This window comes from Apium graveolens, chromosome 10, assembly GCF_009905375.1.
Source record: "Apium graveolens cultivar Ventura chromosome 10, ASM990537v1, whole genome shotgun sequence".
Taxonomy (NCBI): domain Eukaryota; kingdom Viridiplantae; phylum Streptophyta; class Magnoliopsida; order Apiales; family Apiaceae; genus Apium; species Apium graveolens.
Window position 1 is genome coordinate 207,698,823 of NC_133656.1, and position 27,969 is coordinate 207,726,791.

General features: G+C 34.9%; 5 protein-coding genes and 2 long non-coding RNA genes across 10 annotated transcripts; 3 read left to right on the forward strand and 4 right to left on the reverse strand.

Annotated features, from left to right (window-relative positions):
* Positions 1–1,278: 1,278 nt before the first annotated feature.
* Positions 1,279–2,067, reverse strand: LOC141691727 (uncharacterized). Its single transcript, XM_074496482.1, has one exon. The coding sequence runs from the start codon at positions 2,065–2,067 to the stop codon at positions 1,279–1,281; it is 789 nt and encodes a 262-aa protein (XP_074352583.1).
* A 792-nt stretch (positions 2,068–2,859) lies between these two features.
* LOC141689444 (phosphatidate phosphatase PAH1) lies at positions 2,860–9,956 on the forward strand. Of its 4 annotated transcripts, XM_074493727.1 has the most exons (12): positions 2,860–3,159; positions 3,311–3,351; positions 3,568–5,192; positions 5,281–5,864; positions 5,939–6,012; positions 6,286–6,370; positions 6,823–6,909; positions 7,280–7,352; positions 8,890–8,933; positions 9,033–9,161; positions 9,263–9,361; positions 9,487–9,956. In XM_074493727.1, the coding sequence occupies exons 3-12, from the start codon at positions 3,659–3,661 to the stop codon at positions 9,544–9,546; spliced, it is 2,769 nt and encodes a 922-aa protein (XP_074349828.1). In that variant the 5' UTR covers positions 2,860–3,159; positions 3,311–3,351; positions 3,568–3,658; the 3' UTR covers positions 9,547–9,956. The 4 variants fall into 4 exon arrangements, with proteins under 4 accessions (XP_074349828.1, XP_074349829.1, XP_074349830.1 ...); XM_074493728.1 differs by lacking the exon at positions 3,311–3,351; XM_074493729.1 differs by lacking the exon at positions 3,311–3,351 and having other exon boundaries at positions 2,860–3,079.
* A 374-nt stretch (positions 9,957–10,330) lies between these two features.
* On the forward strand, positions 10,331–11,547 carry LOC141693713 (putative membrane-associated kinase regulator 4). The gene has a single exon (XM_074498874.1). It carries the CDS (start codon positions 10,337–10,339, stop codon positions 11,300–11,302), a length of 966 nt encoding a protein of 321 aa, XP_074354975.1. The 5' UTR covers positions 10,331–10,336; the 3' UTR covers positions 11,303–11,547.
* A 4,743-nt stretch (positions 11,548–16,290) lies between these two features.
* On the forward strand, positions 16,291–18,858 carry LOC141693330 (uncharacterized). The gene is made up of 3 exons (XM_074498391.1): positions 16,291–17,109; positions 18,335–18,410; positions 18,503–18,858. The coding sequence occupies exons 1-3, from the start codon at positions 16,486–16,488 to the stop codon at positions 18,700–18,702; spliced, it is 900 nt and encodes a 299-aa protein (XP_074354492.1). The 5' UTR covers positions 16,291–16,485; the 3' UTR covers positions 18,703–18,858.
* An 854-nt stretch (positions 18,859–19,712) lies between these two features.
* LOC141693329 (protein SLOW GREEN 1, chloroplastic-like) lies at positions 19,713–21,101 on the reverse strand. The gene has a single exon (XM_074498390.1). It carries the CDS (start codon positions 20,946–20,948, stop codon positions 19,899–19,901), a length of 1,050 nt encoding a protein of 349 aa, XP_074354491.1. The 5' UTR covers positions 20,949–21,101; the 3' UTR covers positions 19,713–19,898.
* An 889-nt stretch (positions 21,102–21,990) lies between these two features.
* LOC141693331 (uncharacterized) lies at positions 21,991–24,469 on the reverse strand. Its single transcript, XR_012563075.1, has 3 exons — positions 24,314–24,469; positions 23,146–23,266; positions 21,991–22,230 (listed from the first exon to the last, which is right to left on the reverse strand). It is a non-coding gene; the product is annotated as an uncharacterized LOC141693331 (long non-coding RNA).
* Positions 24,470–25,828: 1,359 nt separating this feature from the next.
* Positions 25,829–27,178, reverse strand: LOC141692416 (uncharacterized). The gene is made up of 3 exons (XR_012562814.1): positions 27,008–27,178; positions 26,808–26,913; positions 25,829–26,405 (listed from the first exon to the last, which is right to left on the reverse strand). It is a non-coding gene; the product is annotated as an uncharacterized LOC141692416 (long non-coding RNA).
* Between the last annotated feature and the right edge of the window lie 791 nt (positions 27,179–27,969).

Here is a 27,969-nt window from a genome sequence, read left to right on the forward strand (position 1 = left end):
AAGCTAAATAAAAATATTATTAAACTTGAAGGGTGTTACAACAACTGTATCGATTACAAGGTATTAATCTCAAATCAATTATCACAAATCTAGAATAAATTCGACATGAACTTTTTCTATTTTTGCAATAATTAGAATCAAATGCTAAACGCGATTTGAGATTAAGTTCTAGGGATTTTGATCCGCTAGATTGTTACACAAGAACAAGATAAATAATTCTAGTGGTTGAATTTAACATTAACAAACTAGAATTTAATCTTGATGATTTGCAGATGAAGAATAAAATGTTTCAAGGCGGCTGCTTTCTTTTTGTTCTTGGATGTTTTCTGTGTGTTGGATGATTGAGTTATATTTAGCTGCTGCTTGTCTGCTTCCTTTTTAATCAACAAAAGAGAATTGACCTGGCAAGACAATCCTGAGCTCAGCAAGACAATCGGTAGGACTATCCTTAGAACTAGCAAGACAATCAGAATGAACTAGCAAGACTTTCGGTATGACAATCAATTGTCATACCGATTGTCATAGTAGTTCAAGAAGATTGTTTTTGCTGAATTAATAAGTGATTTTACTCTAATAATAATTCTGGTAAGACAATCAACTGAATTAGCATGACTTTCGGTATGACTATTGATTGTCATACCGATTGTCATACTAATACAATCAGTTGTCTTTTTGGAATTAAAACAGATTTTAACCAATTAAAAATTCTGAAAATTCTAAATATTAATTCAGAATTAATTAATCAATTAATTTAATTAATCAATAAATTAATCTTTGCAGATATAATTTATTTTCTTAATTAAATTATATGACTTAATTAATTAATAGAGAATTAATACTAATCCTGAGCAGCAACCAATCTTTTGAATATCTTCTGAAAATCATTGAAATTATGAATCAATTCCACCACTTCAATGTTGACACTCGATGTACTGTCTGGTTCATGAGTGACTAACTTCCGTGACGTTTCTTCATGTCTTGACTTTGACACTTTGATTTTCTTCAGATTAAATCCTTGTAATTAATTGATACTCTGACGAGATCTCTGTCACTTGATTAAATCCACGATCTTGATTTATATCACTGAGGCATGATCAACTTCTTGAACTTCTTCCAGTGAATTACCTCCTCAAGTCTGTAGATGAACCTTGTTTCTGAATCCTTTGACAGATATTATTTTGCGAGATCTCTCTGACGGTCAATCCACTATTTACTTATTACATTCTTATTTGAGTTGAGTTGAATCCTCGAATATACAAATAGGCTATGACATATGACTTACACATTTTCAGTTTTTCCTCCTCGTGGTGCCTTTCTTTTACTCTGTGATTCAGATTGCCACTTCCGGTGACCAGAGTTGTTATATGGACGAAAATGCCCGTGGCTCCGACCTCGTCCACGATACCGCCCTTGGCCCCGTCCACCTCTATACCCTTTTCCACGTACATTCTGCTGGAATGACATGTTATTTACTTCAGGTAATGGGGCAGATCCTGTTGGATGGGATTGATGATTCTTAATCACCAATTCATGATTCTGTTCAGCAACGAGGAGAGTTGATTGAAGATCCCCGAACTTAGTAAATTTGCGCTCCCTGTACATCTCTGCTAAGTTGATATTGTTGGGGTAAAAAGTTGATAGTGTTTTATCGATTTTTCTTTTTTCCGTAACTTTCTCACCACACATAATAAGCCTAGAACTTATTTTGAACAAAGCAGAGCTATATGCTCGAACACTCTTAAAATCCTGAAATCTTAAATTAGCCCAATCATTTTCAGCTGCAAGTTGATAAACTAGTTTCTGGTGATCGAACCTATCCTTTAGATTTTCCCATAAAATAAAGGGATCCTCGACTTCTAAGTACTCAGATTTTAAATCTTCATGCATGTGGTGTCGGAGAAAAATTATAGAGGTAAAGTTTTCTTTGGTTGTGGATTTATTTTCTGCCTTTATTGTATCGCTTAATTTCTTTGTACCCAAGTGCAACTTTACATCTTGTACCCATGATAAATAATTATCGCCAAAAATGTCCAAGGCAACGAACGACAAGCTTGTAATATTTGTCATACTAAATCTGAATTAACATGAAAATTATTAAATTTTAATTCATCAATGTAAATATTACATAAAATCCTAGTTAATCGGGTGCGTTAACAAGTACACAATAATCAATGTATATATCATTATTATCATTGATATTATAAACAAATCTATATATAAAATGACAAATGGATTGTCACCCGCCATACGGACGTATGCGTATGCAGGTTATCTCCGATCAATAATAAATTAAAGTGGACAATCCTGCATAAGTTAGTTAGGGGCAAAAAAAATTATTATCCGATAAGTATGCAATTTGTAAATTAAGGTTTCCACTATACTTCGCTATTACCCAAAATTAAATGGTACCGTAAAATAATTTTAATAAGCGGTGCTTCGGCCATATATATTTAAATTATTAGTAGAGGGTGTAACCACGTCTCCTCATATATATGTATATTTAAATTAAAATTATACCTTATCAGTTTCGGCAGAGTTTCGTGCTGATAACGTGTTGTAATATACTAGCTTTAATATTTTAGAAGGGGCTACTAAATCTGAGAGGGAAATAATGATAATCGGAGGGAGAAAGAGAGCATATTTGTAAGATGCTTGGTGCTAATTTTTAATTCACCAAGACCATGTATTTATAACCAAGTTGAAAAACAAAAATATTAAATACATTATCAAAATTTCTACTTTTAAAATTAACTTTACTATTTTATCATTGACTTAAAAATTACAATCAATTATAACACATAGTAATAAGTTGAAGGGTAGTTGGGCATTCACAAATGTGTAGTGTAATTGTTTTCCCTTGAGAAAACAAAAGTCACCAAAAGTCGACTCACCCCCTGAGAAGTTACTTCTGCAAACCTGCCTAGGCCGGTGGTGATACATTTACCAAAAAGGGGCTTCTTTCATTTCCATTAAATAACAAAATAGCTTAAAGTTGAAGGGTAATTATGGAATAAAGCATCTTTTCTCTGGAAGCAACAAGAGGGGATTACCTATTTATTGCTGCTTCACAAATTTTGGGGTATAGTTGGTTGCTGTTCAATTTATGACACTGGGGCTTCCATTTTGTTATCATCCCTACCCTCTTTTAATCACAACTGTGTATGTATACTTACATATGTTTTTGTGTCTATACTTTTTTTAAAGTAGTTGTGTTTTGTAGAAATTACTACTACATTACCAAACATTTTCTTTAATTTATAGTGATAAAGTTAGGATCTTTATCGATATAATCTATGTTTGTTTCATTTAGCTGTTCGATTTGATCGCTGAGTCCAAGATTTGACTTAATCGGTATGTTTTTTATAACCCCTTTTCTTGTTTTTTTTTTTCATTTCTTTATTTTTTGTTTTAAGTTGATTTTTAAGTAAGGGTTTTGTGTTTTCTTGATTTTAATTTTAGGATTTTAGAATTTGTGGTGTTAATTGGTTGTTTCTGCATTATGTAATTAAGTACATGCTGCTAGTGATCTTGAAAAGTTGCTGATTTTTAAGTTTGTATTGCATGCAGAGGATTAAGTGATTGTTCTGTTGATGACATTGGATTGTTTTCGGGTTTTTGGTGAGAGTGTTGAGGTAATTAGGAAGAATAGGTAAAGCAGATGAATGTGGTGGGTAAAGTTGGGAGCTTGATAGCTCAAGGTGTTTACACTGTTTCCACCCCTATTCATCCTTTCGGTGGGGCTGTTGATATTATCGTGGTTCAGCAGCCTGATGGTTCGTTCCGTACTACTCCTTGGTATGTTCGATTTGGTAAGTTTCAGGGTGTTTTGAAAGGGGCGGAAAAGATTGTCCGTATAGAGGTTGATGGAGTTGAAGCTGATTTTCATATGCTTCTTGATAATTCCGGGGAAGCTTATTTTCTTAGAGAGATAAGTTCAGGGAAAGATAGTGAATGCAATGATCGGACAAAGGATTCCGATAGTTTGGGTACTGCCCGGGATGATGCAAGCAGTATTGATTATAATGATGACGATGATCGTAGAAAGGAAAATGTTGGTCATTATAGACACGAGGATAGCTTTTCCGGGACGGTTGAAGTTTTGCAAGATGAACATATTTCTTTAGGTGTTGACCGAATTGAGATAAATGAATCTGATAATGAAATGCCTTTTTATGACTTTCAAGATGAACACTTCCTTGACGATTCACTTGAGTTATCAGAGTATGGGTCAAGTCGGTATGAGAACTTAGATAGTGTTGACGATTTAGCCGAGTCACGAATATTAGATTCTGAGGTGGTCTTGGTTAGTGTAGATGGTACGATACTGACAGCGCCAATTTCATCACTGGAGAGGAATCTTGAGAATTTGCAATCGAGGTCACCTCAATTTCAAACAGGTCCTGGTGAAGGGACCGAGGTTTCTGAAAACAATGTAGACTTCAGTACAGGTGTCACGACTTCTGCTGCTGGAGGAGATGTTCAAGAGGTCCAAAATAATAGCAATGCAGTTGAGCCGGAGTCAAACTTTCACGAAGGAAATCAGGTGGATGACTGCCAACATCAAGAAACTCAGATGGATGAAGGCAAACAAGAGATAAAGCAAAGCACAGCTGTCAATACAGATGATGTATCTATTGGTCTTAAGAGAGATGATATTTTTAAGAGCTGCTTAGAACTGCATGAATTGGATAGGACTAAGAGTTCAATATCGGTGATTCTGGGTGATGATGAAGATCCACAAGAAAAGTCTCCTCATAATCTTTTCAGACTTGATGAAGATGGGGGCGAAAGTGTTGGTATATCAGTTAATAGTGAAGCTGATGAAGATACAGGGGAGAATTCTCCTCAAAAAAATTTTGTGGTCGATGAAGTGGATGATGGAGAAGTGTCTGTATCAATAGATAGTGACAAAGCATCGCTTTTGAAATCTAATTCTCCAAGTAATACAACTTTCCCTGATTTTGAGGTCGAAAAGGATCTTGTTGAGACAGATGTGACACCTACAGCTCAAAACTTTCATGATACTTCTACTGTTAATTCTCCCACAAATAATTTGGAACAGAAGAATTATGTTGGCAGTGAACAGCAACAAAGTAATTCAGAAAGAGCTGTTTCTGAAGGCGATTGCACTCAGAGCCCGACTGTGGAATCTCAGACACCTCATGAAGAAATCAGAACTGATCTAAGCACGCGTAAGCACTGACTTCTGGTCCTCTTAGATTCTTGGTGTGTTTTTACAATGATATCATATTTAATCTGTTGTAGGTGTTTTGTTTTTAGGGTTTGAAATTTCTGTTTGTGGAAATCTACTCTTGCCTGGCATGGGTTCAAGGGAGGCTGCTGAAATTTTCGATGCACACCGGATCTCGGAGGAGGAATATAAAATTTCTCCAGCATCAATCATCAAAAACGAGAACTTGGTTGTCAGATTCCAAAAGAAGTACTTGACATGGGAGAAAGCTGCACCAGTAGTCCTTGGAATGGCAGCATATGGTTTGGATTTACCTGTTGAGCAGAGTGATTTTATTCGGGTGGAACGGGATGAGATACTGAAAAATGGAGAAGATGAATGTGCCCTCCCTTCAACTCCTTCCGGGCGTAGATGGAGGCTCTGGTCATTGCCATTTAGAAGAGTTAAAACTCTTGAGCATACTTCTAGTAACTTGACCACTGAGGAGGTGGTTGCTAATGTTGAACATGCAGTATCAACTCCAACATCCAGTGTTGTAATTGAGTCTCCTCACAAGCAACTACTTCGAACAAATGTCCCGACCTCTGAGGAAATAGCTTCTTTAAATTTGAAAGAAGGAAAAAATATGGTGAACTTTATTTTCTCAGCAGGGGTACTAGGGAAGCCAAATGAGGTTTGTGTTTATGGAAAATATGAATGCAATCTTTCATTTAAAAGCATTTCTAAAATCCATTTTTCCTCTAACAGGTTCAGGCTCATATTTACTTGTGGAAGTGGAACGCAAGAATTGTTATATCAGATGTTGATGGAACAATTACAAAGTAAGGCATAAAACATTCTTATGTATTTAAGGTTTTCTTTTATATCTGATTCAAGAAGTGTGGTGCGCTTGACAAAAAAAAAGTGTGGTGCTTATTTTGGTTTAGTCCTAGTGAGGTAATGCAACAAATATACAAAGACTTATTGAGTTATTAGTTATGCCTATATATAGTTACTAACTTACTATGTTTCATTTACATCTAATTACTTTGACAATAGCAATTGAGAATTTCACGTATTCCTTCGTGATTAATATAAATTGTGCTCGTTGCTAGGTCTGATGTTCTTGGCCAATTCATGCCCTTAGTTGGCAGGGATTGGACACAATCTGGAGTAGCTCGGCTTTTCGGTGCCATAAAGGTATTTTCTTGCCTAAGCTTTACATCCGGACTTTTTGCTTATAAGCTCATGTCTGATTTTGTGAAAGCTTAAGGTGTTGAGTTCGCAAACCTATTTCTAGATGTACTTTTAGATCCTTCCCAAAAACAGCAAGGCATTGTGATTCAGAAAGTGCTTATACAAAAGCAACATGCTGAGAATTCAAGTTTGGACTCACAGTTGTAGTCTTATAGACACACATCCAATGATCTCAATTACATTATGCATAAGAACATTGCTGTGTTTTCAAACCAGATGCTAGCAAGTATAGAGCTGCCAATTGTTTATCAACTTTGCTCTAATTTTTTTTTTTAAATCAAGTTCTGCACAGGCTGCTGTTTTATAGTTGCCTATATAGTTACTTCTACAAATTTAGTTTATCAATTTTGCAATTTGTTCTAGAATGATAACTGTTTAAAGTTTGCTATTTATAGGAGAACGGATATCAGCTACTGTTTCTGAGTGCACGTGCAATTGTTCAAGCATATTTAACAAGAAGTTTTCTTGTAAATCTTAAGCAGGTATGAATTGCCTTGTATTGTGTCAGCCATTATTACGTGACTATCGAGTGGAACAATCAGTTAATAATTGTGGTTTTTAAATATAGTAGTTAATATTCAAATGCTCTGAAAATTATGTAACCCCCCCCACCTCTGGTATGCTTAATAATGGAATGCGTTGAAGATTATGCCCTCCCCCCCCCCCCCCCAAAAAAAAAAAGTAAAAAAGAAGGAAAAAAAGTGTACTAATTTTCTGAAATAAATCATAAGGTTTCTAAGGTACAACAGCAATTTGCCTCTCGCTCTCGCTCTCTTCTTTTTACCCATCTTTCTAATCCCGAGGCTCTAGATCACTTGATCATATGCCTAATATTGCAAATTATGCTTGCAGGACGGGAAAGCTTTACCTCATGGCCCTGTTGTCATATCGCCTGATGGTTTATTTCCTTCATTGTATCGAGAAGGTGAAATCTCATACTTTACAAGATTATATCATCCCTTATACAGGCTTTGAACTCCTTAATCTTAAGTTTAATTTAGTTTCACAAACTATCATATTCTTTTAAGATCATTTAAACGTGTACTCAGTAAATATGTGGAAGTTATGTTTGATCAAATATTTATATATGTATATATAGTAATGATTCAGCATCCCTATTTAGGTGCATTTTATCTGCCTGTTGATTTTCCTGAGGTATGATTGCCTTTTTGTTCCCGAAATCCTTTCTTTCTAACAGAAGTGTCTTTAAATGAAATATGAACTATGTGATTGGAGAGATATATTTGATTAATACTTGATCAGCAATAAAGTCTAGTGTCTGACCCTAAAACTTAACTTTGTTGAATGGAGTATATTATTGGCTACTGGCATATGTTTCACTGATAATAAGCTTCATAATTTCCTGGCGAAATTCAATTGATGTGATATGCAGTTAATTTAATCTAAACTCTTACTTGTATTCACCTTTAACGTCAGATTAGAACATCCGTGTAATAGCAGCTTTTATTATTTCTTTGAAGGGAAATTGTTTAAGAAACTGTCATGCTGTTTTTTTTGCTAAGCAACTGTCATGCTGCTTTATTTATAAATTCTAAAATATTATAAATAAATGTGCATACAAGTTCCAAAAGGATATATTAACAAGCGGTATAATTAGACTAATTAACACAATACGTGTATTGGTGGAAAATATATTGTTGGAAAAGGATGAGAATAGATGTTTCATTCAGTTTTTTGCAGCAAAATTAGTATTCCGAGCTTAGCAAACCTACAAAGAAATAGTCATAACAAAACTGTAAAGATTACCTCGAATGAGACTGGCAAATAATGTATTTGATGTTTTTAACTGATCATGCCTGTTGGGAAATGTTTGATAATTGTAGCAGCATGTTTTTTACATTCAAGTGTCCTGCATTACAGTTGGTTTTCACCAGTTGGATGAACCCTTTGAGGTGGAACAGAGACTAGCTATTTTAAACCATCATTGTATCACGATAAGAAATTTGAATCTCCAATAATAAACTGCGTGCAAGTGAAGCTCCTGTGCAGATAGTTTATTAAAATAATTGCAAAATCCTGTTATCATTGGTTGCTAATATGTACCACAACCTTTAGACCAAGCTTGTTTTGCTCCCTAACCTTGTGGCTGTAGGCTCCTACCAAGGTTTTCCTTTGAAAATAGAAATCTTTTTTTTTATAATGGCTGATTAATAATGTATCTTATTGTCCAAATGACATGCTATATAAAGTTCGACATGGCTTGTTATTTACTTGCCTGTTTTTTTTTGAAAAATTCAACCTTCTTCCTTTATCGGTAGTCGTTGCATGACAGATTGACAGTCATACTAGTAGTTGCCGATCATGTCTTTGCTTTTGTGTGTAGCTTTCACTTGAGTATAGTCTTTGTAGTTGCTGTTCTAGTCCTAACACTTACATTGTCACAAAATAAAAGCCTAGAGTTGCCATCATTGACTGTTTTCAGTTTTTTCCTTTACTGACAGTTATAAGAAGAGCACCCCATGAATTTAAAATAGCATGTTTAGAGGTAATATTTCCCTACCATTTTATTGAATTTTGAATGAGATGTGCCTTCAAAATAGTCCTACTAATTTGCAAATACTTATATTTGGATTTTATATCACAGGATATTAAAGCACTCTTTCCATCGGATTACAATCCATTTTATGCGGGATTCGGTAATAGAGACACTGATGAGCTCGCTTACAGGAAAGTTGGGATTCCAAAAGGCAAAATTTTTATTATTAACCCTAAGGTACCAATTTCTGTACCAGTCTAGTTTATGGTACATATCCCCCCCCCCCCCCCGGTTCTTCCCAACCATTCGAGCCTTTATAAGTTTGCTTGAATTTTCAGGGAGAGGTAGCCATTAGTCATCGCATTGACGCGAAGTCGTATACCTCCTTACACACACTAGTAGATGACATGTTTCCACCAACTTCAATGGTTGAGCAGGTAATGAATGCTTGAGCAAGTATTATACATAGAAGAGGATACAATCTACTGGTATTATTAATACCTACTGATTATTGCTTTCATTAGGATTTAAACGATGGTTATACTTGTCGATATAATTGCAGGAAGATTACAATTCATGGAATTATTGGAGAATGCCATTACCAGATATCGATATCTTGTAAAAATTTGTCCTTACTGGAAAAAGATGCTAATCGTTGAATTACGGACCAGATGGTATCCAAAGGATGCAGCCTTCATCTTATTAACAGCTGTGGTGATGCCGCCAGGCCTTCATCTTATGATCAGCTATGGTGATGCCGTCGGGACTCTCTGATACTTAACATTGCCGAAAGTTAATTGTAAACCATTCATTTTGTATTAAAACTGTGGGAACACAAGTTATGTCAGTAAAATAAAACAAAAACCTCAAGCATTTTTCTGCTGCTGCTCTTAATGGTATTAGTAAATACACAATTCTTGGACATACAGAAAGCCTATCAATGGGGTTAATGCCTATAGTTTGTTTTTTTATGTAGAGATTAGTGACTCGGGATTTTTATTTATTTCTTTTTAATTTCGGCGACAAGGGTAATGAATGTGTCTTGTAAGTCGGATTATTATACTAACAGTTGGAGATGATATCTTTCTTGGTTTCCAAACATATCAGTGTGAAGTTTCATTATCTAGAAATGTAAAGCTGATATTCATTGAACAAGGTTAAGGTATGCAATATGCATGCATTGTACCATCAAAAGGGCAACGTGCTCATATAACATCCTAATTATTCAGCTCGAGCCGAGATTAACTTTGTCTGGAAGTTTTAAAACTAATTATTTATGAATATTTTATACATTTTTTGATGGAATATATTATTAGATTTTAAGTCAGACAGCATCTCCTCGTATATAAAAGGAGTACATTGTTCTCTGTTCTAACCAAGCTCTGCAGTTCAGAAAGAGAATAAGAGATAAAATGGCCTCTAATTATGATCATGTAGAAGGAGAAGATGAGGGTTTCATGCATATGAATTCGAGCTCTTTCTCCTCTGATTTGTTTTGCAACTCTGCAAATACTTATTCTAGCCGAGAATTTGAGTTCATTCCTAATGATCAAGAAAGTGAATTCGTCATTTTTCCAGCTGATGAACTGTTCTATGAAGGAAAGGTACTTCCTCTCCACCTTTCTCCGCGTTTACAAATGTTGCAAAGTCTACTCCAGAACTCCACCCCGACCCCAATAGCTCAAGCATGCAATGTTTCTCCTTCCGAGTCCCTTTGCGTTACTAGTGATAAGCTGAATGACTACTTCTTTGCTCAACTCAGTAATGATAACTTCATTGTTGGTGACAGTCCCAAGAAATCTCGGCCTAAGAAGAAGCTTGAAATGATTAAGAAGTTCTTAGGTGGCCAAAATCTTATGGCATATCGTGCTCGTTTGAAATCCTTTCTTTCAGAATCTAGTTGTACCAATGAGTCCTCTGCCATAGCTTCTCCGCAGGAAAGAGAAGTTGGAAACATTTCAAAAAGTGAAAATGACTGCTTGAGTCAGAAAGTACAAACTTCCACGAAGATATCTGGAGGACAGATTGCAAAAGAGACCAAGTCGACTTTAGGTGATGTCAAAAATTTGATTAGCAGGGAGAAAGTGGGATTTGAGAATCCATGTAATATTAGGCATCGGAGATCATTATGTGGGGTGATTAAGCCAGTTAAATGCTTGTCTTCATCCTCCTCCGCGTGTTCTTCATTTTCATGTACATCGTCATCTTCATATGGACAAAATCTCCGTAAGAGGAGAGACAGCTTCGGTTCAGATACTGAAGGTTCCATCGATGCTGCTATAGCTCACTGTAAAAAGTCTCAACAGAACACTGATGATACTGAATCTGGGTATTGGTCATTTTCAGTTTCAAGAACTGCAGACTGCATTAGGGACTAAAAAACGTATACACATTAGTTGAGTAGTTGATGAGGAATTCTGTTTCTTTTTCTCGACAACAAAAGTACAGAAGATTGTTAAAGATAAGTAACCGTTTCATGTGATCTTCAGGCAGTTGCTATGCTGTGCCCTCAAGTCAGAAATGTACCAAGTAATTGGATCTTACTTTGAGTACTTGTTAATCATTGTAATATAAAGCTCATTATCCATATAGGTTTACTTTGGAACAAAATTTTATTGCATTTTTTAAGTTATCATATTAATTTCATAAAGTACCATTATTCAGTGATAATATTTTTGTGAAGATTTTCAGATAGCTGCAAGAACTCTAATTGTTTCTGGAAAACTGTAAGACCATGCATCAGCAGAAGTTTTAATTAACACTATTACCGGGTAACTTTGCCAATGCAGACCTCTTTTTTCTGGCAAATTGTAAGACCAAGCTATCAGCAGAAACTTTAGTTAACACTATTACTGGGTAACTTTTGCCAGTGCAGACCTCTCTTAGTTACATATTTTAGAAACTAGTATTAATCTTCAAGTGATTGGCTTTGTGTAATTGTCATTACTCACTATTGCTTCCTAGTTCCTAAGATAGAGATGTGAAAATGAATAGAGGAAACAGCTTCTTTAAGGGCTCAGGTGAAAGAAATACGAGTTTTAAACCATTACAGGAATTATCTACTTGACGTTGTATATTTAAGTTAGGATTTTCACGGAAACAACAGCTATTCTCGTAGGAGTATGATCCGCAGACAATGTACCCTCCTATACCCTACTGTACCTCTAAGCAGTCCAATATGAATATATGATGACTAGCTGATATGCTTAATTTTTTTTTCTGTTTTCATGGCGTGGTTGCATCCATTCAACAGTAATATAGATAAATGACTTGAGCCAAGATCAAGCACAGTACTTAGGTTTGTTCTATGTAAGTATTTATGAAAGTTGTGCATCAATATGCTATTACTACCAATTGTTATAAAATTTAGTAACACGCTTCCATAAATATTTTGTTTCCAAAACATTACTGCTAAAACTGATATTACTTAGGGGCGTTTGGATCGTTGAGGGGAATGAGGGGTCTGGGAATGGGAGTGAGGGGTCTGGGAATGGTAAAACTGATATTACTTAGGGGGCGTTTGGATCGTTGAGGTGAATGGAATTCGAGAATGGGAATGAGGGGTATGAGAACGGGGGTTAATGGGAATGGGTATGAAATGGTAAACCAAGGGCTAAAGAGGGTATGATTTAACTATCTAATGGAAATAAGGTTCCCATTTCCAACCATCAAATAACCAATCCAAACTCTATAATATGGGATTGAAGTTCCGATACCGGCCTCATTAACCACGATCTAAACACCCTTAAATTAGAAGCATGTTAAACATCATTCTCTATAAAATTTACAAGATTTGTGTAGAACATTCTTTTTACATAAACTTTAGTTGGATTCAGCTCAGATGCACTCTTTCACGTTTTATCGTCCAGGACCACCACCAAACGTTCTAACAAAACATTGAAACGGTGCATAAAACTGAGGCATAGGTCTACAACTTTACAAGGAGTTAAGTTAGAGATTCAACAAGGGAGATGTTTCTTATGACACTGCTTAATCGGGAATTTCAAAAAAGAAACTATGAGTATTATACCATAACAAAAGTAATCGACTAGTGCTTGTTAAACAAGCCATGCCCCCCCACCACTAAGCAATGTGTACATGCATCTAGGGATCTTATACAGATTTCTCCACTCTTAGGCTTGGGAATGGTGTTTTTTACTGCAGTGAAAACTGCTATCAGAGCAAGAGGAAGCCAGTAGGGGCGGGGTGGACATGATCATCTCCCCATGATTTTATATGAAATATGAAATATTTTAAAATTAACAAAAATAAAGTATCTTCCCCTCCTTGGTTCAATATATAATAGAAAGTTCTGGAATTTTTTACTATTATGAAAATAGTAGAGTGCTTGTAGAAGTTTTTTTTAACATAATATTGCGGATTTGTTAATATTATGCAGTATATTTTTACTGATTTGCTAAATTGCATAAATATCAGGTAATGAGGTTAGTGTCATGTCAAAATTCTGCTCTAAGTTTCCACAGTTCATATCTAAGCAATCATCAAACAAACTGTCATATATAAGAGCAAAATTTTTGACAGACTCCAAAGTAAGACCCCTGCAAATGAATGATTAAAATAAAAAAGAGTTTAGAACAATGATGTCTGTAATAATTTATAAGACCATTAATTTAAAGCATAAACAAATCAAAGGGTGGAAGCATCACCATTTTACTATGCTAATTTCTTCCACAAGGTCTGCCCCTTCCACCCATTTCAAAACTAAAACAATTCAATGTACCGCAAACAGTTTCTAGTAACTGCAGTGAAGTTATACAAAAGATTTCATGCCTCCCCTTCGACTATAAATCTATCTTGGTTTTCTCTTATGCAGCAATTTCAAAGTAGCAATATATAATTAACCTACAGTATCTGCCCAAGAAATGTTAACCAATAAACCAGCACAAACACACATTCCTAACAACATAGACAAGTCTATGTAAACACACGCCATGTGTTTTTTTTAACCTATAGGTGCATAACCATAACTATTTTCATGTCTCTGATTAAGATAAACACGTGAGAGGTTTTGAAGGTCGTGATGTTCAATTGTCTACTTATTATATACTATGTTAGCTTATTGAAATAAAGGTAATGTTGCATACATCAGGACCTTCATGCCTGAAAAAAGTTAAATAAGTCCGATTTCTAATATAAGGGTAAGGGTTGTGTATATCAGGACCTTCGGCCTCTAAAAAGTTGAAAGGCATTATATTCTAGGTTGGAAAATATTAAAAGGCAATACCATTTGAATTTGGATCACATACTCATTACCTAACTTTCAAGTTTATTTTCTTTGTGATGAAAACTGGAAAATGATAAATTTGCTTTTATATACTACAAATTGTTGTACCTGCTTAGGTTGTTAATGATGGTCATCACTTGCTCTTCCCGTTCCTTTAAAAGATCTACAAGTGAAGTCTGAACATAGCAATGGCCAAAATATTTTAACTATATGTTATGAGAGCAGTGTTATTTCATGTTGTTATAGCTTATTAATATCATCTTAACACTAAAATAGCTTGGCTTTTGTACTGCATCAGTGTGAAAATTACCCTGCTCACAAAATCTTTTAAAGTTGGGAGAAAGATAATACATTATTTACCTTGTTGACAAGATAAGGCACATCGTTGGAAATGAACTTACTAGAACATAATTTTTTATACTATATTTAAGATTTGAGATAGCATATTTTTGGACTTGCTTTAATTAGTACCTTACACAAATTATCACATGCAATACTATACTTACAATATGCTTGCAATATCGAGGTTCACATTTTATCTATTTTAATTAATTTAAGACATTGTTTCGTCAAATTCACATTTCAACAACTATATTTGTATTATGTACGTTTGTCGCAATCCAGAAATATAAACAATGAACGAAAATTCCTAAAAACTTGCTTCAAAATTGAAATAGGCCAAGTGTTATTAGATGTAGCAAAATGTCGAAAGTGTAATATTGCAAATGTTATGTCGACCATAGTGCAAATACATAAAATCACTTTACTCACAAATAAAAATATGTAAATATGACTTGTACGGTAGATTATAGCCTAGCGGAAACACTCATTCACCCCTTGTAGTTGTAAGTAAGGTCCAAAGTTCACATTGTGAATGCACCTTTGAATATTTAGTATTAAAAACAAATACTGGCTTTGGCATAAATGAAGTTACTTCTTAAAAATAGGTTGTCTGAAAAACAGTTAACTCAAACCCAGTAATTCTCATTTCTCACAAGTGAGTACCATAATGTATAATATCTAAAAAATATCTAATTTGATAAAGATTTTTATTTCCCAAACTATGTTATGCATATAATAAACTTGCAGAACAATCTCGTAATGATCTTGACGCGAAATTTTCCAAAGTAAATAATGGTCTTCATACAACCTATATACTGGGATATACTGTTATCAACTTTTATTTATATCCCTAGGAACTTTAGCATTATGCCACGATTATAGAAAAATGTCTCTACCTGTCCAGACCACAAATATGATAAAACACTGATACAAGCCCGATTTTGCACCGTTCATTTTTACTAAATATTGCAATGAACCTTTTGCTGAAATGACAAGGAGTTGACTTTATAATTGCCTGTCTATGGGATTTTGTTCAATTTTTGGTTATTTGTAGAGTTAGATTGCCAGCGGAGATAACAGAGGATCGTAAAAATGTCCGTACTCAAAAAAAACATGTGTTATATCGGCTATTATTCTTCTCCGTTATAATTTGTACTCATTTGGATTAATTCCCGGACTCATCTCGTTTTTTTTAACTCGGCATGCACGGCAGCAGATAAGCAGTCCTACTAGTAATATTTGGAAATTGATCATAGTCTGTACTTGGTATTACCATTTTATTCAATTTTCTGAACCAATAATAATAGTAATAAAGCTACAGAGAATGGTAGAGGATTAGAATTAGGAAAGGTAACTATGAAAGATGAGAAAAAATGCAAATAGAACTGCAATATAAAATATTTGGGAATATTAGGTTCAGTTTGTTAAGTGTACGTTTTTGAGTTGTAAGCCTTACAAAGGCTAGACGTGGGTGGGCAATGGATGTAAAGGAAATGGAAAAAGATTGTGGTATATATGCTGTTCCTATAAGGCTATAACACAACAAATACATGGACAGGCATCTGATTCCATCAGCTTGAGAGCTGAACAATATGTAGCTTATTGAAGATGAGCAAAGTGGCTTTCTGTCTCACTCATCTACAGGAAAAGAATTTCTTTAAAGAATCAATGGGTTTCGGTGGAGGCTGCATATGTTCCCTAAGAATCAGAATACAATTCCGCAATTATTTCATAATATTTTAATAAAATTTGCATCATAAAAATAGTCCATTTGACCCATTGAACACTTTTAAAAACTTACAGCTATGCAAATGAACTCTTAATATGCCTACTCCAAATCAGGTGTGCATCCTTTTAAGTACGTAGATTATAGGTTAAAAAGCAGGGGAAGAAGTATTTGTAGACATCCAGCTTCTCTTTATAGTTAATATCCTCACACACCAATAGCTCAGAGCCTCATACAGTGAAGATATCATGAAAATGAGAATAGAAGATGATACCATATCAGGTGTTACCCAAGCTGCAAATGGTAACATACATAAACTTGATATGGAAGATGAATTAGCAGGTTTCTCATCCTGTTCATCCAGCTCCATCTCTCTGGGCGGCAGAGCTATAGACCGCTGCAATCCCATAATCCGAGACGCGGCAAGACTTGGCAAAGTAGTGCAGCTGACCACTGCTAGTACTAGACCACCTACCTCTCCTCAACCAACCACAATTTCTAAACACCACAACAAAAATATTGCAGAAAACATGACTGATATACATCAAACCAAGAAGACTACTACTGCAATAAAATCTTGTTTAAAGAAAGGTAACAACATTACTATTGCTGCAAATGATGCTCAGAAAATAGTAAACAAGACTTGTAGTAAGGCTGTTGCAGGTAGTGAGGAGATTAGTGTGAATAGTACTAGTCCCGGTGATTCATCAAGGTACTTGTTGACAACCAGTAGTATTAACCATATGAGTTCATTCTTATACTCGCGTCGTTTTGATCCCCTCTTGACTATGGTGGAACAATCTCCTTCTACCTCTTCTTCTCCGTCTCAACCAACCCTCTCTCCCCCTTCCCCTGCAGCTTCTGATAACCAGGTTTCAATTTTTTTGTCTCTCTTTCTTTTTCCTATTTAGTATAAGAACTTGTATATATAAAATCACGTACTAAGGCTACCAATATTGTGTATGTTAAGACACACATGATGAAAGTACACTGGTTAGTTTTTCATGGTTCTTGTAAATGCAAATCATCTACCACGTAATGGATATAGTATTTATTAGCACACCATATCTATCATATGCATTACTTACAAATATACAATCTGCAGAAGACATGATGAATGATTCTCTGTATACCAGACATAACCTTAGCAATCAGCATCAGATATTAGTTTTGGTAGAATTTCTAGGTTCTCACGAGGAACAGGAGTGAATTTATTTTAATTAGTGGATAGTATATTTATATACGTAGGAGAGAAATTAGTGTATTTTCATATATGTTTTATGTAGGGCTAGTAGTTTATTAGTTTGTAGGTTACTATAAGCCAGTTGTTATCTGGTCATAGACCATTAGGTTATTTAACTAGGTAGTTTATTAGCTAGTAGATTACTACAAGCCAATTGTTATTCAGCTTTGATTTTACATTTTTTTTAAAGAAAAATATTGACTAGATATTCTTAGGATTTGTATAATTTCTGCTTCATTATTCGCTTTAATCTTTTGTCCTACATCAGGTTCGATGTATGACTCGAACCTTGTAAGTTGGCGCTGTCTTTTTAAAATACCCAAGTCAACTCCCCTGGTAGTTGAATATATGAAAGCTGCCAATCAACCGGCCTTGTTTCTGTATCAAGTTAGATGACTTAGTCTAGGAACAAAATAAGGTGTTAGTAGAGATCAATAAATGAATCTTATTATCTTAAGAGTTTTTACTTAATTATGGTACCATTATTATGACAATTTTTGGCCTATACTAGATTCTATAACAAAACCATTTGCTCTTGTGTTACAGAATATGTACACTTGTTATGTTTTTCTAGTGAAGGTCCACTACAGAATTTAGATACTCATACACACATGCCTGCGCTACTAGAACCGCCAACCTTTTTACCAAGCTAAGAGGGAAATCTGATAGGCTAACTGCTGGACTTTTTTGAATTTGCTTCTTATTTTTTTGATATAAGGAACTCTTTGTCTAGGACAATAAGTGCAGAAACCACACAAACAATAAAGATTAATAATCAGTGACGGGAACAGGTATGGGGGTTATGTGGTTTAATTGGTGTATAATGTATATGCGCTATATTGTTTTGTTTGCAGGTAGTGGTATTACGAGTGTCTCTCCACTGCAAAGGATGCGAGAGAAAAATGAGGAAACATATCTCCAAAATGAAAGGTATATAATTTGTAATTTACAACACACACACACACACATTTTCACAAATTTAACTTTTCAATAGATGGATAACTTGTATCGTATATTTCCAGGAGTGAGATCTTTCAACATAGATTTTGCGGCAAAGAAGTTGACAGTAGTTGGAGATGTGACGCCCCTGTCCGTACTAGCTAGTGTGTCCAAAGTGAAAAAGGCTCAACTGTTGACACCACCACTAGTGTCCTCTTCCCCTATTCCTTCTTGCTCAAAATTATCCGCATCATTTAGTAAAGACAAAGCGATTCTAGTATGAATAATAATGGAAAGACAGGCTGGTGTTAGGTTTTTATAATTACAGTTTTTTTGTACTTGATTTAGCTAAGCCTGAAGAACTCTGAGTTTTCAATTTTTTTCATCGAAGTTATGGGTGTTTCTTTGACTTAATTATATAATATTATGAAAAGCACTATGATTTTCTAGGTAATTTATTTTTAATAGGTGTATATACATACAAATATATATATACAAACAAATATATATATACATATATATATATATTATAAATTTAAACTACATAGACAAGATTGCATAGAGCAGCGTTTTGAATGGACGCTTGAACAACTAAAGATATCATACGGGCCACTGAAGGAGGGTATTACCTATCATGTTTATATTGTGAAACTGGTTTGAACAAGCAAAATGATGCTATCAAATAAGATGATGCCCCAACAAATAGCAAAATGTAACTGCCTACTTAATTTGTATTCTTATAATCTTCTTCAAATCTTAATTTAACATGAAATAAATCTCAGGTATGCGGGAGGTCTATAATTAGAAACTCTGCAAACCCTATATTTTCAAAATTATTAATAATCATTGGATACTAAAGTGAAAATTTTTCTATAAATAGGCTTATAGCAATCAAAGTTTCCAGGTATATTATTTAGCAAAAAAAAAAGTTTCCAGGTATAAAATTCGTAATTAATACTTAATAGTTGATCATGAAGGCAATGGTCTCTCTCTCTCCCTCCCCGTTATGGCGGCTCAGCACACATATCCCTTACTGACAGCGAAATTTGAATTTTAACGTGTTCAGTTTAAAAAGATACCATTGTAATATATTATAAAATTTTAACGTTTTAAATGAGTCGCCGTGGAGACGGGTAGCTTCTTGAGTTTTTTTAACGAGATGGGCCGGCACTTTATTTAAAAACCCTTAAGTAACAAGGGAAGTAATATCTTCCACATAACTATATAAGATACCGGTGCATAATCCTCCCTAACAATTTTACATACTCTAATAAAAAATCTAAATCCTAGATAAACAACCAAAACCGAATTATTAATTTTCATTGTAGCAAGTATAATATTCAACAACCAACATTTAGAATATGAACTGCTGTCTCATACATTAGCCAAACTATAAGCACAGCAGAACCAAAATCATACCTTACTTTACATGAACTAGTTTCTCTCCCAAAAGACACCGCCTGCTCCACTCCATCATTCTCAAACATTTGCACGCCTTCTCTCATTCTCCACCTTCTGTGAGAAAAGCTTAGTGGCACTCAAATTGTGATCAAAATACTGTGCATAAGGGTGTCCTTCAGGAACTAGCCTCCTATACTTCTGAAAATTCTTCTCAGCCTCATCTTTCTTTCCCATTAAACTATATATTATACTTAGACACAAATAAGGTCGAAAATCCCTTGGCTCTTCCTTGACAAGATTCTTATAAATCTCCAACGCATCCCCGAAATTCCCTTGAAAAACCTGAACTTGTGCCAACAAAAGCATAAAATCCCTAAACTCCCCTTTCTTATTTCCTTTCTTCACCATCTCAGCTCCTTTCCTAATCCTTTTCTCAACATCTTCCAATTCAGTCGAGGATTTCGCCTCATCCTGTGAAGCAACCATCACTAACCCATGATACGCCTCGACACGTAAAGGGTCCTTATCCAATATCTCATTAAACCCTTTCTTAGCCAATTCAACCTCTCCACTATAACAATACATATGTGATTTCAGCAAAGGCCATTCTTTATCTTCAGGCTCTAGAACCATCAACTTATCGATAATTTCAGTAGCTCCTTCAACTTTCTTGTTCTTGATCCTAATCTCCAACAAAGTTTTCAAAGCTTCAACATCATCCTCATGAGAACTTAAGTACTCTTCAAGATTCTTCTCCCTATCTTCATCAGAAATAACCTCTTCTTCAACCGTGTTTACGGGTGTTGATACAGGAGCAGCAATGGCAGGTTTTAGACTAAATTTAGCTAGAATAATCGCAGCAGTGACCGTAACAGCAACGAGGGCTGTTTTAAAAGGAGACAATGTGTGTGAATTGGGAGATTTGGGTGTGGCAATTGGGTGATTAGACAATGAAGATGATATAGATAAAGATGGTGTTTTTATTAATTGGGGTTTGAAAAATGATGGCGATTTTGAAGGGGAGAGTTTAAAGGAGAGACATGAAATGGAAGGGGAGAGAGATGGACGGTGGTGATGGAGTGAGAGAGGAGAGATGGAGTGGGTGAGCTTGGAGAAAGATGTTTCCATGGCTCAACAGTAGGGTTTTTTCTAGGGTTTATTAGCAGGAATTGTGAAATCTAAAACCCTGAAAATTAAATTGGGGGGATGAAAACTTAATTGAGGGTGATTGTTATTTGGGCTTTGGATGGTTTGGGCTTCGTAAGGTAATGTATCGTAAAAATTCGTTGACACTTGTGTTTCTGCCCAAATGTTCAGAATTTGAAATATGAAATTGGTTCAAGTATAAACTGTGAAATTGGATTCAAAATGCAAGAACATTACCGATACATAACACTATTTATCTATCTATATCTTCATATTAATTTCCGTCTCCTCCTTTTGTTTACTTTTTCTTCAATAAAATCAGGATTTATTCCACAAAACTTGAAAAATCCATTAAAATTCTTCGCTTTAGTTTTCAGATCTAGTAAGATAAAAGTTTGGATTTTATAATCAAATTCAGTTTTTGGATTCAAAATCTCTTATCTAAATTACAATTTGGTGTTATTTTGATATTTTGATATTTTGGATTTTTTTCGTATTATTCTGTTTAAGTTATTATTTGTGTGTTTGATTGTCTCGCTTTATGCGATGTTTTATTATTTTGTGCAATGTGGTGATTGTGTTCAAAATGAATTTGACGGTGTATCAGGAGATCTGGAATCTGGATATCTCGCATCAACAACACTTTTGGCAGGTTTATAATTGGTGTCCGGCAGGTAGATAGCTGAAGTAGGTGCGCTTGGAACGGTGGTGAAAATCACAGGTGCTCACTTCTCACAAAAAATATTTGTTCATAACATGGTGCCTCTAAGCCAGTTGTTGCAGCTGAGTCCTCTGAACATTGCCCTATCAATGAAATTAATACGAGGGTCAATTTTGAAACTACTTTTTTCGGGGAAGATGCATGTTGGATGCCCGGAAACCATTACCTTCATTTTTAGTTTACAGAATATTTGTATTCAATTTGTTGAGCAATCTGGAAACAAAACAACTAATTATTTATGTGACGGCCTCAACCCCGGGGTCAGGAGTTGACGTCATCAATAATAATATTAACAACACAACATAATCCGACTCAACATTATTATATAAACACAACCCCTTTTTCCAAGATATTTTCCAGGTTTAAGTATGACTTAGGTTACAACCATCACAAAACCAACTTACTACAGACAATCCTGACAATGCTATCTTTGTTCAGCAACTCAACAGACCTGCTTGGGTCCAACACAACTACTTCAGAGGAGCCTGACACAGAAGGAGCTGGAACTCTGCACTGACTATCACGGGAGAATCCCCTAGGCATCTGCAATACATATATAAAACATTTTGCAAGGGTGAGCATTCAATTGCTCAGCAGTACCACTATATGAATAATAATCAAAAACAGTTTATGATAAACAATTATAAGAACGGAATTCACAACTTGCTAGGAAACAAGTAAAACATGTGTGAACTGGATATCAAAACTAGCATGCTCTGTAAAACCAAATCATTAGTTGTGTGTTGTGCATAAATACTAAATTTCAATTTTAGCATGCTTCTTTTATTTTCAAATCTTCTGTCCCATTGCAGGACCCATAAAACCATTTGTCCCGTTACGGGGACCCAAAATCATTTGTCCCATTACGGGAACCATAAAACTTGTCCCATCACAAGACCTATAAAACTTGTCCCATCACAGGACCTATAAAACTTATTCCTCTATGGGAACCTCAAAATCACTTGCTCAGATATAAAAGTATTGGATGATCCCTGGTGAGACAGCTGATCAGGCTATCTCCATAGGATAACTCTATCTTGGCTATCCTATGAAAACTTGTTCCGGAACTCAGAGACTAGCTAGGTCACTGTCACGTTGGGCTGGTGGTTATAATAGGGTGCGCAACCACTTCGCCTCTTACGCTATCTTTCAGGCCGTTACGGACCTCATGCGCACACTCATCCAATTATCTGATCATTTTTATCCAGATTTCCAAATCACTTACATATCTTTTGTAAAAACAATTATATCACAACACACTTTCCAAAACATTATCATTTTATTCAAAGTTTAGAGATAGGTATTTTCAGAAGTTACTTTTTCCCCAAAACACAAGTTAACAAAACCATTTGAATACAGGGGATACGCAACTTAAAACGTTCTGTTCCAGTACGTAAATTTAAATCAACAATTATTCATATATTACTGAACCATAAAGATATGGTCAGGGGTACTTGCCTTGCAGAGCTTTACAAATATTATCGATTGACCTTGAGCCGACACGGACGCCCAGACTTTAACGTCTAACCACTATATCACCCTGGATTCGACTTCAACACTCAGTTCCTTCGATTGGAACCTACAAGATCGAAACACATTAACTTAGACATTCGATTATGCTTGACATATTCTCGCTAACAATCTACCTGAACGTTAACAAAACCCGACTCGTAACATATTCAATATTATAAAACACGTATCAATTAGGGTTCACGTCTTCGAAAGTCGGTTCGGTGTTCATTTTCGGAAAATATGTATATCTGTCCTTTTTCGAAATTAGGGTTATCGGTTTCCGCAAAACATTACATCACAACACATAATCAGGTTTCATACAAAATAGTTACATATAATCGATCGACGTTCCGATAGTCATTGGGTACGGCCTCGTATTTCCGTAATTTAATTTTCCGAAAATCGGGCAGCACCTCCTTTGATTATCGGCTAACCCGTCGAACATCCCGACGTCAAATCAATCACAACCAAATTCAAACCAACCACATTCCAATTCCCAACCACCGATTTCAGTTCACAATATCAATTAATACTCGCATTTTTACATTTTAATTCGCATTTTATAAATTTTATTTGTATTTTATATTTTAAATCATAGAGCTCAGAAATATTCATCATAGCCCACCGTCGGCTCGCCGAGGCTCATCGCCGACGGCGGCAAAACCCGGAGGTACCCGTATCGGGTTTCTAGTCACGAGTTTCACCGATTAAATTTTATGAATAATTAAAAATAACTATACGATTAATCACTAAAAATTCATTCAAATTTTTTCATAAATAATTTCGAATAAAAAAAACCGAATAATTTAATCAAAATCCATGAACCACTGCTCGGACAAAGAGGAGAGTATTCGATTAATCGAATAGCTCGATCAATATACAACAGAGAAAGCAACAGGGACAAACACACCCAAGCGCATACGCGCCACGCACACACACATCACTCGCCCTCGAGCCACCACCACCGCCTCGCCGGAACAGCCGAGGAAGGGCGGCAACCGGAAGCAATCACAGAGCACTGCCGATTATACACACATATATACTCATATATACGCATATCTACTAGCAAAACAAAGCCATGCTCAACCAGAAAACGGTCGGCGACCATACTTACCAGAAATCGCAGAACAACGGTGACCAAGAACGGAAAGGGGAAAAAGAAATGGGAATAAAAGAGATGGGGGAGAATAAATAAAATAAAATAAAAAGGAGAAATTTGAGATCAGGGAGGAAGAGAGACTTATGTTTTTAATAAAGAGATAATATTTACATCTCAATTAATACAAATGCGCCACATATCTGCAGGGTTACAAAATCACAACAAGTGTTCCGAACTCGACCGTAAGCCCCAAATATTTCGTGCTTTGCAAAAATAGTGAACAATCCTACGGGTAAAATTTAACGCGAAAATTACCAAATTAGTTTTAAAAAATTTCTAAAAACCCCCAAAAGTAACAAAATAAAATTTTCATGATTTTTAAAACATTTTTGAAACGCATCTCATACCTGCAATTCATAATTAACGAACCGAGTTGCACTTAAAATAAATTCAGAAAATCACGAAAATAGTCTTAACAAGCTATAAATATCCCGAAGTTAATAAAATGTAAATTTTAAAATTTTAAAATAATTTCTGAAACGCAATTTATACCCGCTTTTATAAATTAAACGAATCAACGCGCGGGTGAAATTAATCCCAAAAATTCACAAAATAATTTTAAAATTCTCGGAATATTTCAAACTTAAAAAAAATATGAGTTTCATAATTTTTGAAAAATTCTGGAATTAAATACGGATTTTACGAATAAATGCAATCAGAAAATCATACAACGCTAAATAATTGATGAAATATTGATTTTTAAATTTTATAAAATCCCAAAAATAATTATTGTAATTATAAAACCATAAAAACAATTTTAAAGACATCCAAGTATTTATACAAATAAATTTGCATTAAATCCACTTTTAAAAGTAATAATCGAAACAATACAGCTCAACAAACAAGTATATAAATAATCCTCGTAAACCACTAACCACACATAACTAATAATAAAACAACACACGGCTGATAGAACCCATACACATATTTTATTAATTTAATAATTCCATAATTACGCTTTTAAATAATACGAAAATATGCGAGTCGTTATAATTTAACTCTATTTGTTTTTTAACCGGGTTGCATGACCAATTGGGGGTTTGTTCCGATTGAATTTCTTTCAAGTCATTAATGAAATTTGATTTAAATTTGACAAAAAAAAATTGTATAACTTGTACAACAATGATGCGTGAAAGTTTCACTTATCTTTATCTTGAAAATGAGTAGAGCGAGGCGAAATCGGATATTAAAATTTGTTTAAAATGATGTATCATTAGTAATAATTTAGAATAATTTTATTAATGAAATTTATGTAAACGGTTGAGGTCCATAATGCATTATAGTCTGTGATACAAATGGGATCATATATTGTTTGTTTGTTGTTAAATTGTCGGTGAAATTGTCATTTTAACCCCGTTTAAACTTAATTTAATGGATAATTTCATATTTGATTATCATCAGTCTTTTGAATAAAATTTTGCATACTTTCCCCTTTGCTGAACATCAGTCTTTTGAAATTTGAATAAATACTTTGCAAAATTTAAAAACTTCAATTTAAGTCCCTGGAGAGATGATTACATTGAAATATTAATGGTTTGTTATTAAAATTTACAGCTCCTGCAACACCAACCACCACACATAAATCGAACAACTACAGGGGAGGGGGAGCCGGCCACAGATCCTTAAGGCAGTGATTATGGCAACAGTACTAACAGATGTCAAGTAGGGCTGCACATTGGCTGGGTTGGGTAGTGTCAACTGCATAGGCGCAGTGCAGATGCAAATCAGTCGAGCTCTGTGAGGCAGCACACATCTCAATACCTGGGACTGCTATACTGCCATCTTTATTGAATACTACTGGGAGTCTAGGAGACTAGGACCAGTATATATAAAAAATATTTGCACATCGAAAAAAAACACATAAACTTGATAGTCTGCAATGCATGAAGATATTATTGTTTGGTGCTGGAATCCAAGACCATCTTCTGTGTTCTTTCCCTCAATATATCTAATCCGTTGCTAGCACTTTTTTCAACTTGTTCCTCTGCTCTTTTTGTGTAGTAAGCCTCAAAGAACTCCTTGTTCTCATTCTCCAGCTCCTTCCATACTAGTACCATATACATACTACACTCATTACTTATTTTACATTTGTAACACTAAATTCTAACAAAATGTTCTAGTTGGAACTAATTGGAACTAATACAAGGATACGTTATCTGCAACGTCAATTTCAACAATACATAATTAAATGGACAGCATGGCACGTGTATGATGCTGCTTGCAGTGGCCAAACCAGGATCTTACCCGGGTCTAAATGTATAACAACTACAAAAATGTACACTTAGTTTTCAAGATAACCGAGACTTAGAAAACAATTAAACTTTATTTTACGAGGTCAGTCGGGACTTTAATTTCGGCTACTCCCCGCTCCCCCCTTATTCCTCCCTTGGTTGCTAGCCCGAAATAATAGCAGCACTTTAAAATCTATGAAATTTATGTTCATTAATACCTGTGGAAGTAATGGCCGGTAAGATATTTGCATGTTTTGACAGAGCTTCCATACAATCATCCTTGCTCATCGTGAATAGAATGCACTCTTCTATCAAATGTTGAACCTGCAGTATTATGTTAAGAGAGATTACGGATCGCTCCCATCAAATATGTATGTCTAGCTACACAGGTTTAACAAAAAAAAATGATCAATCTTGCCATGTGGATATAAGCAGCAGCTGAAGTGTCAGACATGATCTTGTTTTAATGGCCTGTGAATCCAAATTTTCTCCTTGACTGTACCAAAGCTAAACCAAATATTGATACATATGTAGGCAGAGAAAAGCAACCACATGTAGCTTGGCCTAACAGTCTTATCATGACAACATTTTGATAGTTGGGTAGGTCAATATATAGAAGAACAAAAAAAGTCTTATTGCCGAACACACAAATTAGTCGGCTCTCACTACAAGAAATATGACCATTTGTGATGGAAAACTTGCTACGGAAAAAAGTATGCGCTCAACTTACAGGGATCACATAATAATGATTTGGATGACGACTTTGGAGGAATTTATCATGTCTATGTTTGTAGATTGTACTTTTCATTAGATGAAAATAGAATATGTGATGGTCGTTTTAGTATTTTTTTTAAAATGATGTAAACAATATTTGGATTTGTATTCGAGTTGATTTTTTGGATTTGAGCAAATGTTTATATATATTGTGAATATATTTATATCTTTTGTATTGTTATGATTGTATGCGTGGTAAAGTAGGGTAAAAAATGAAATTACAGCTCTATGCATTTTGTGTTGAATTTGTGATTGCATTAGATTTTGACAGGTTTAAAATTTAAATTGGAAGCCGGAAATGGCTGGAAACTGAAAAATCAGAATTTGGCTACTCTGTAATTACAAACTTACGACGGTTGTTCATCACATATTTCGTCGTAAGTTGGTCCCAACTCCCAAAATACGACATTCTTTTTCTCAAAAATTACTAATTTACGACGTATAGTTGCGTCGTTAATTTATGTTTTGTTTTATCAAAGGTGGGCTCCACTTTCCTAACTTGCGACGTTTTTCTTAACTTTGTGACGAAATGAATACTTATGACGAAATGGTTACTTATGACGAAATATGTACTTGTGACAAAATTGGAACTTGTGACATAATTGA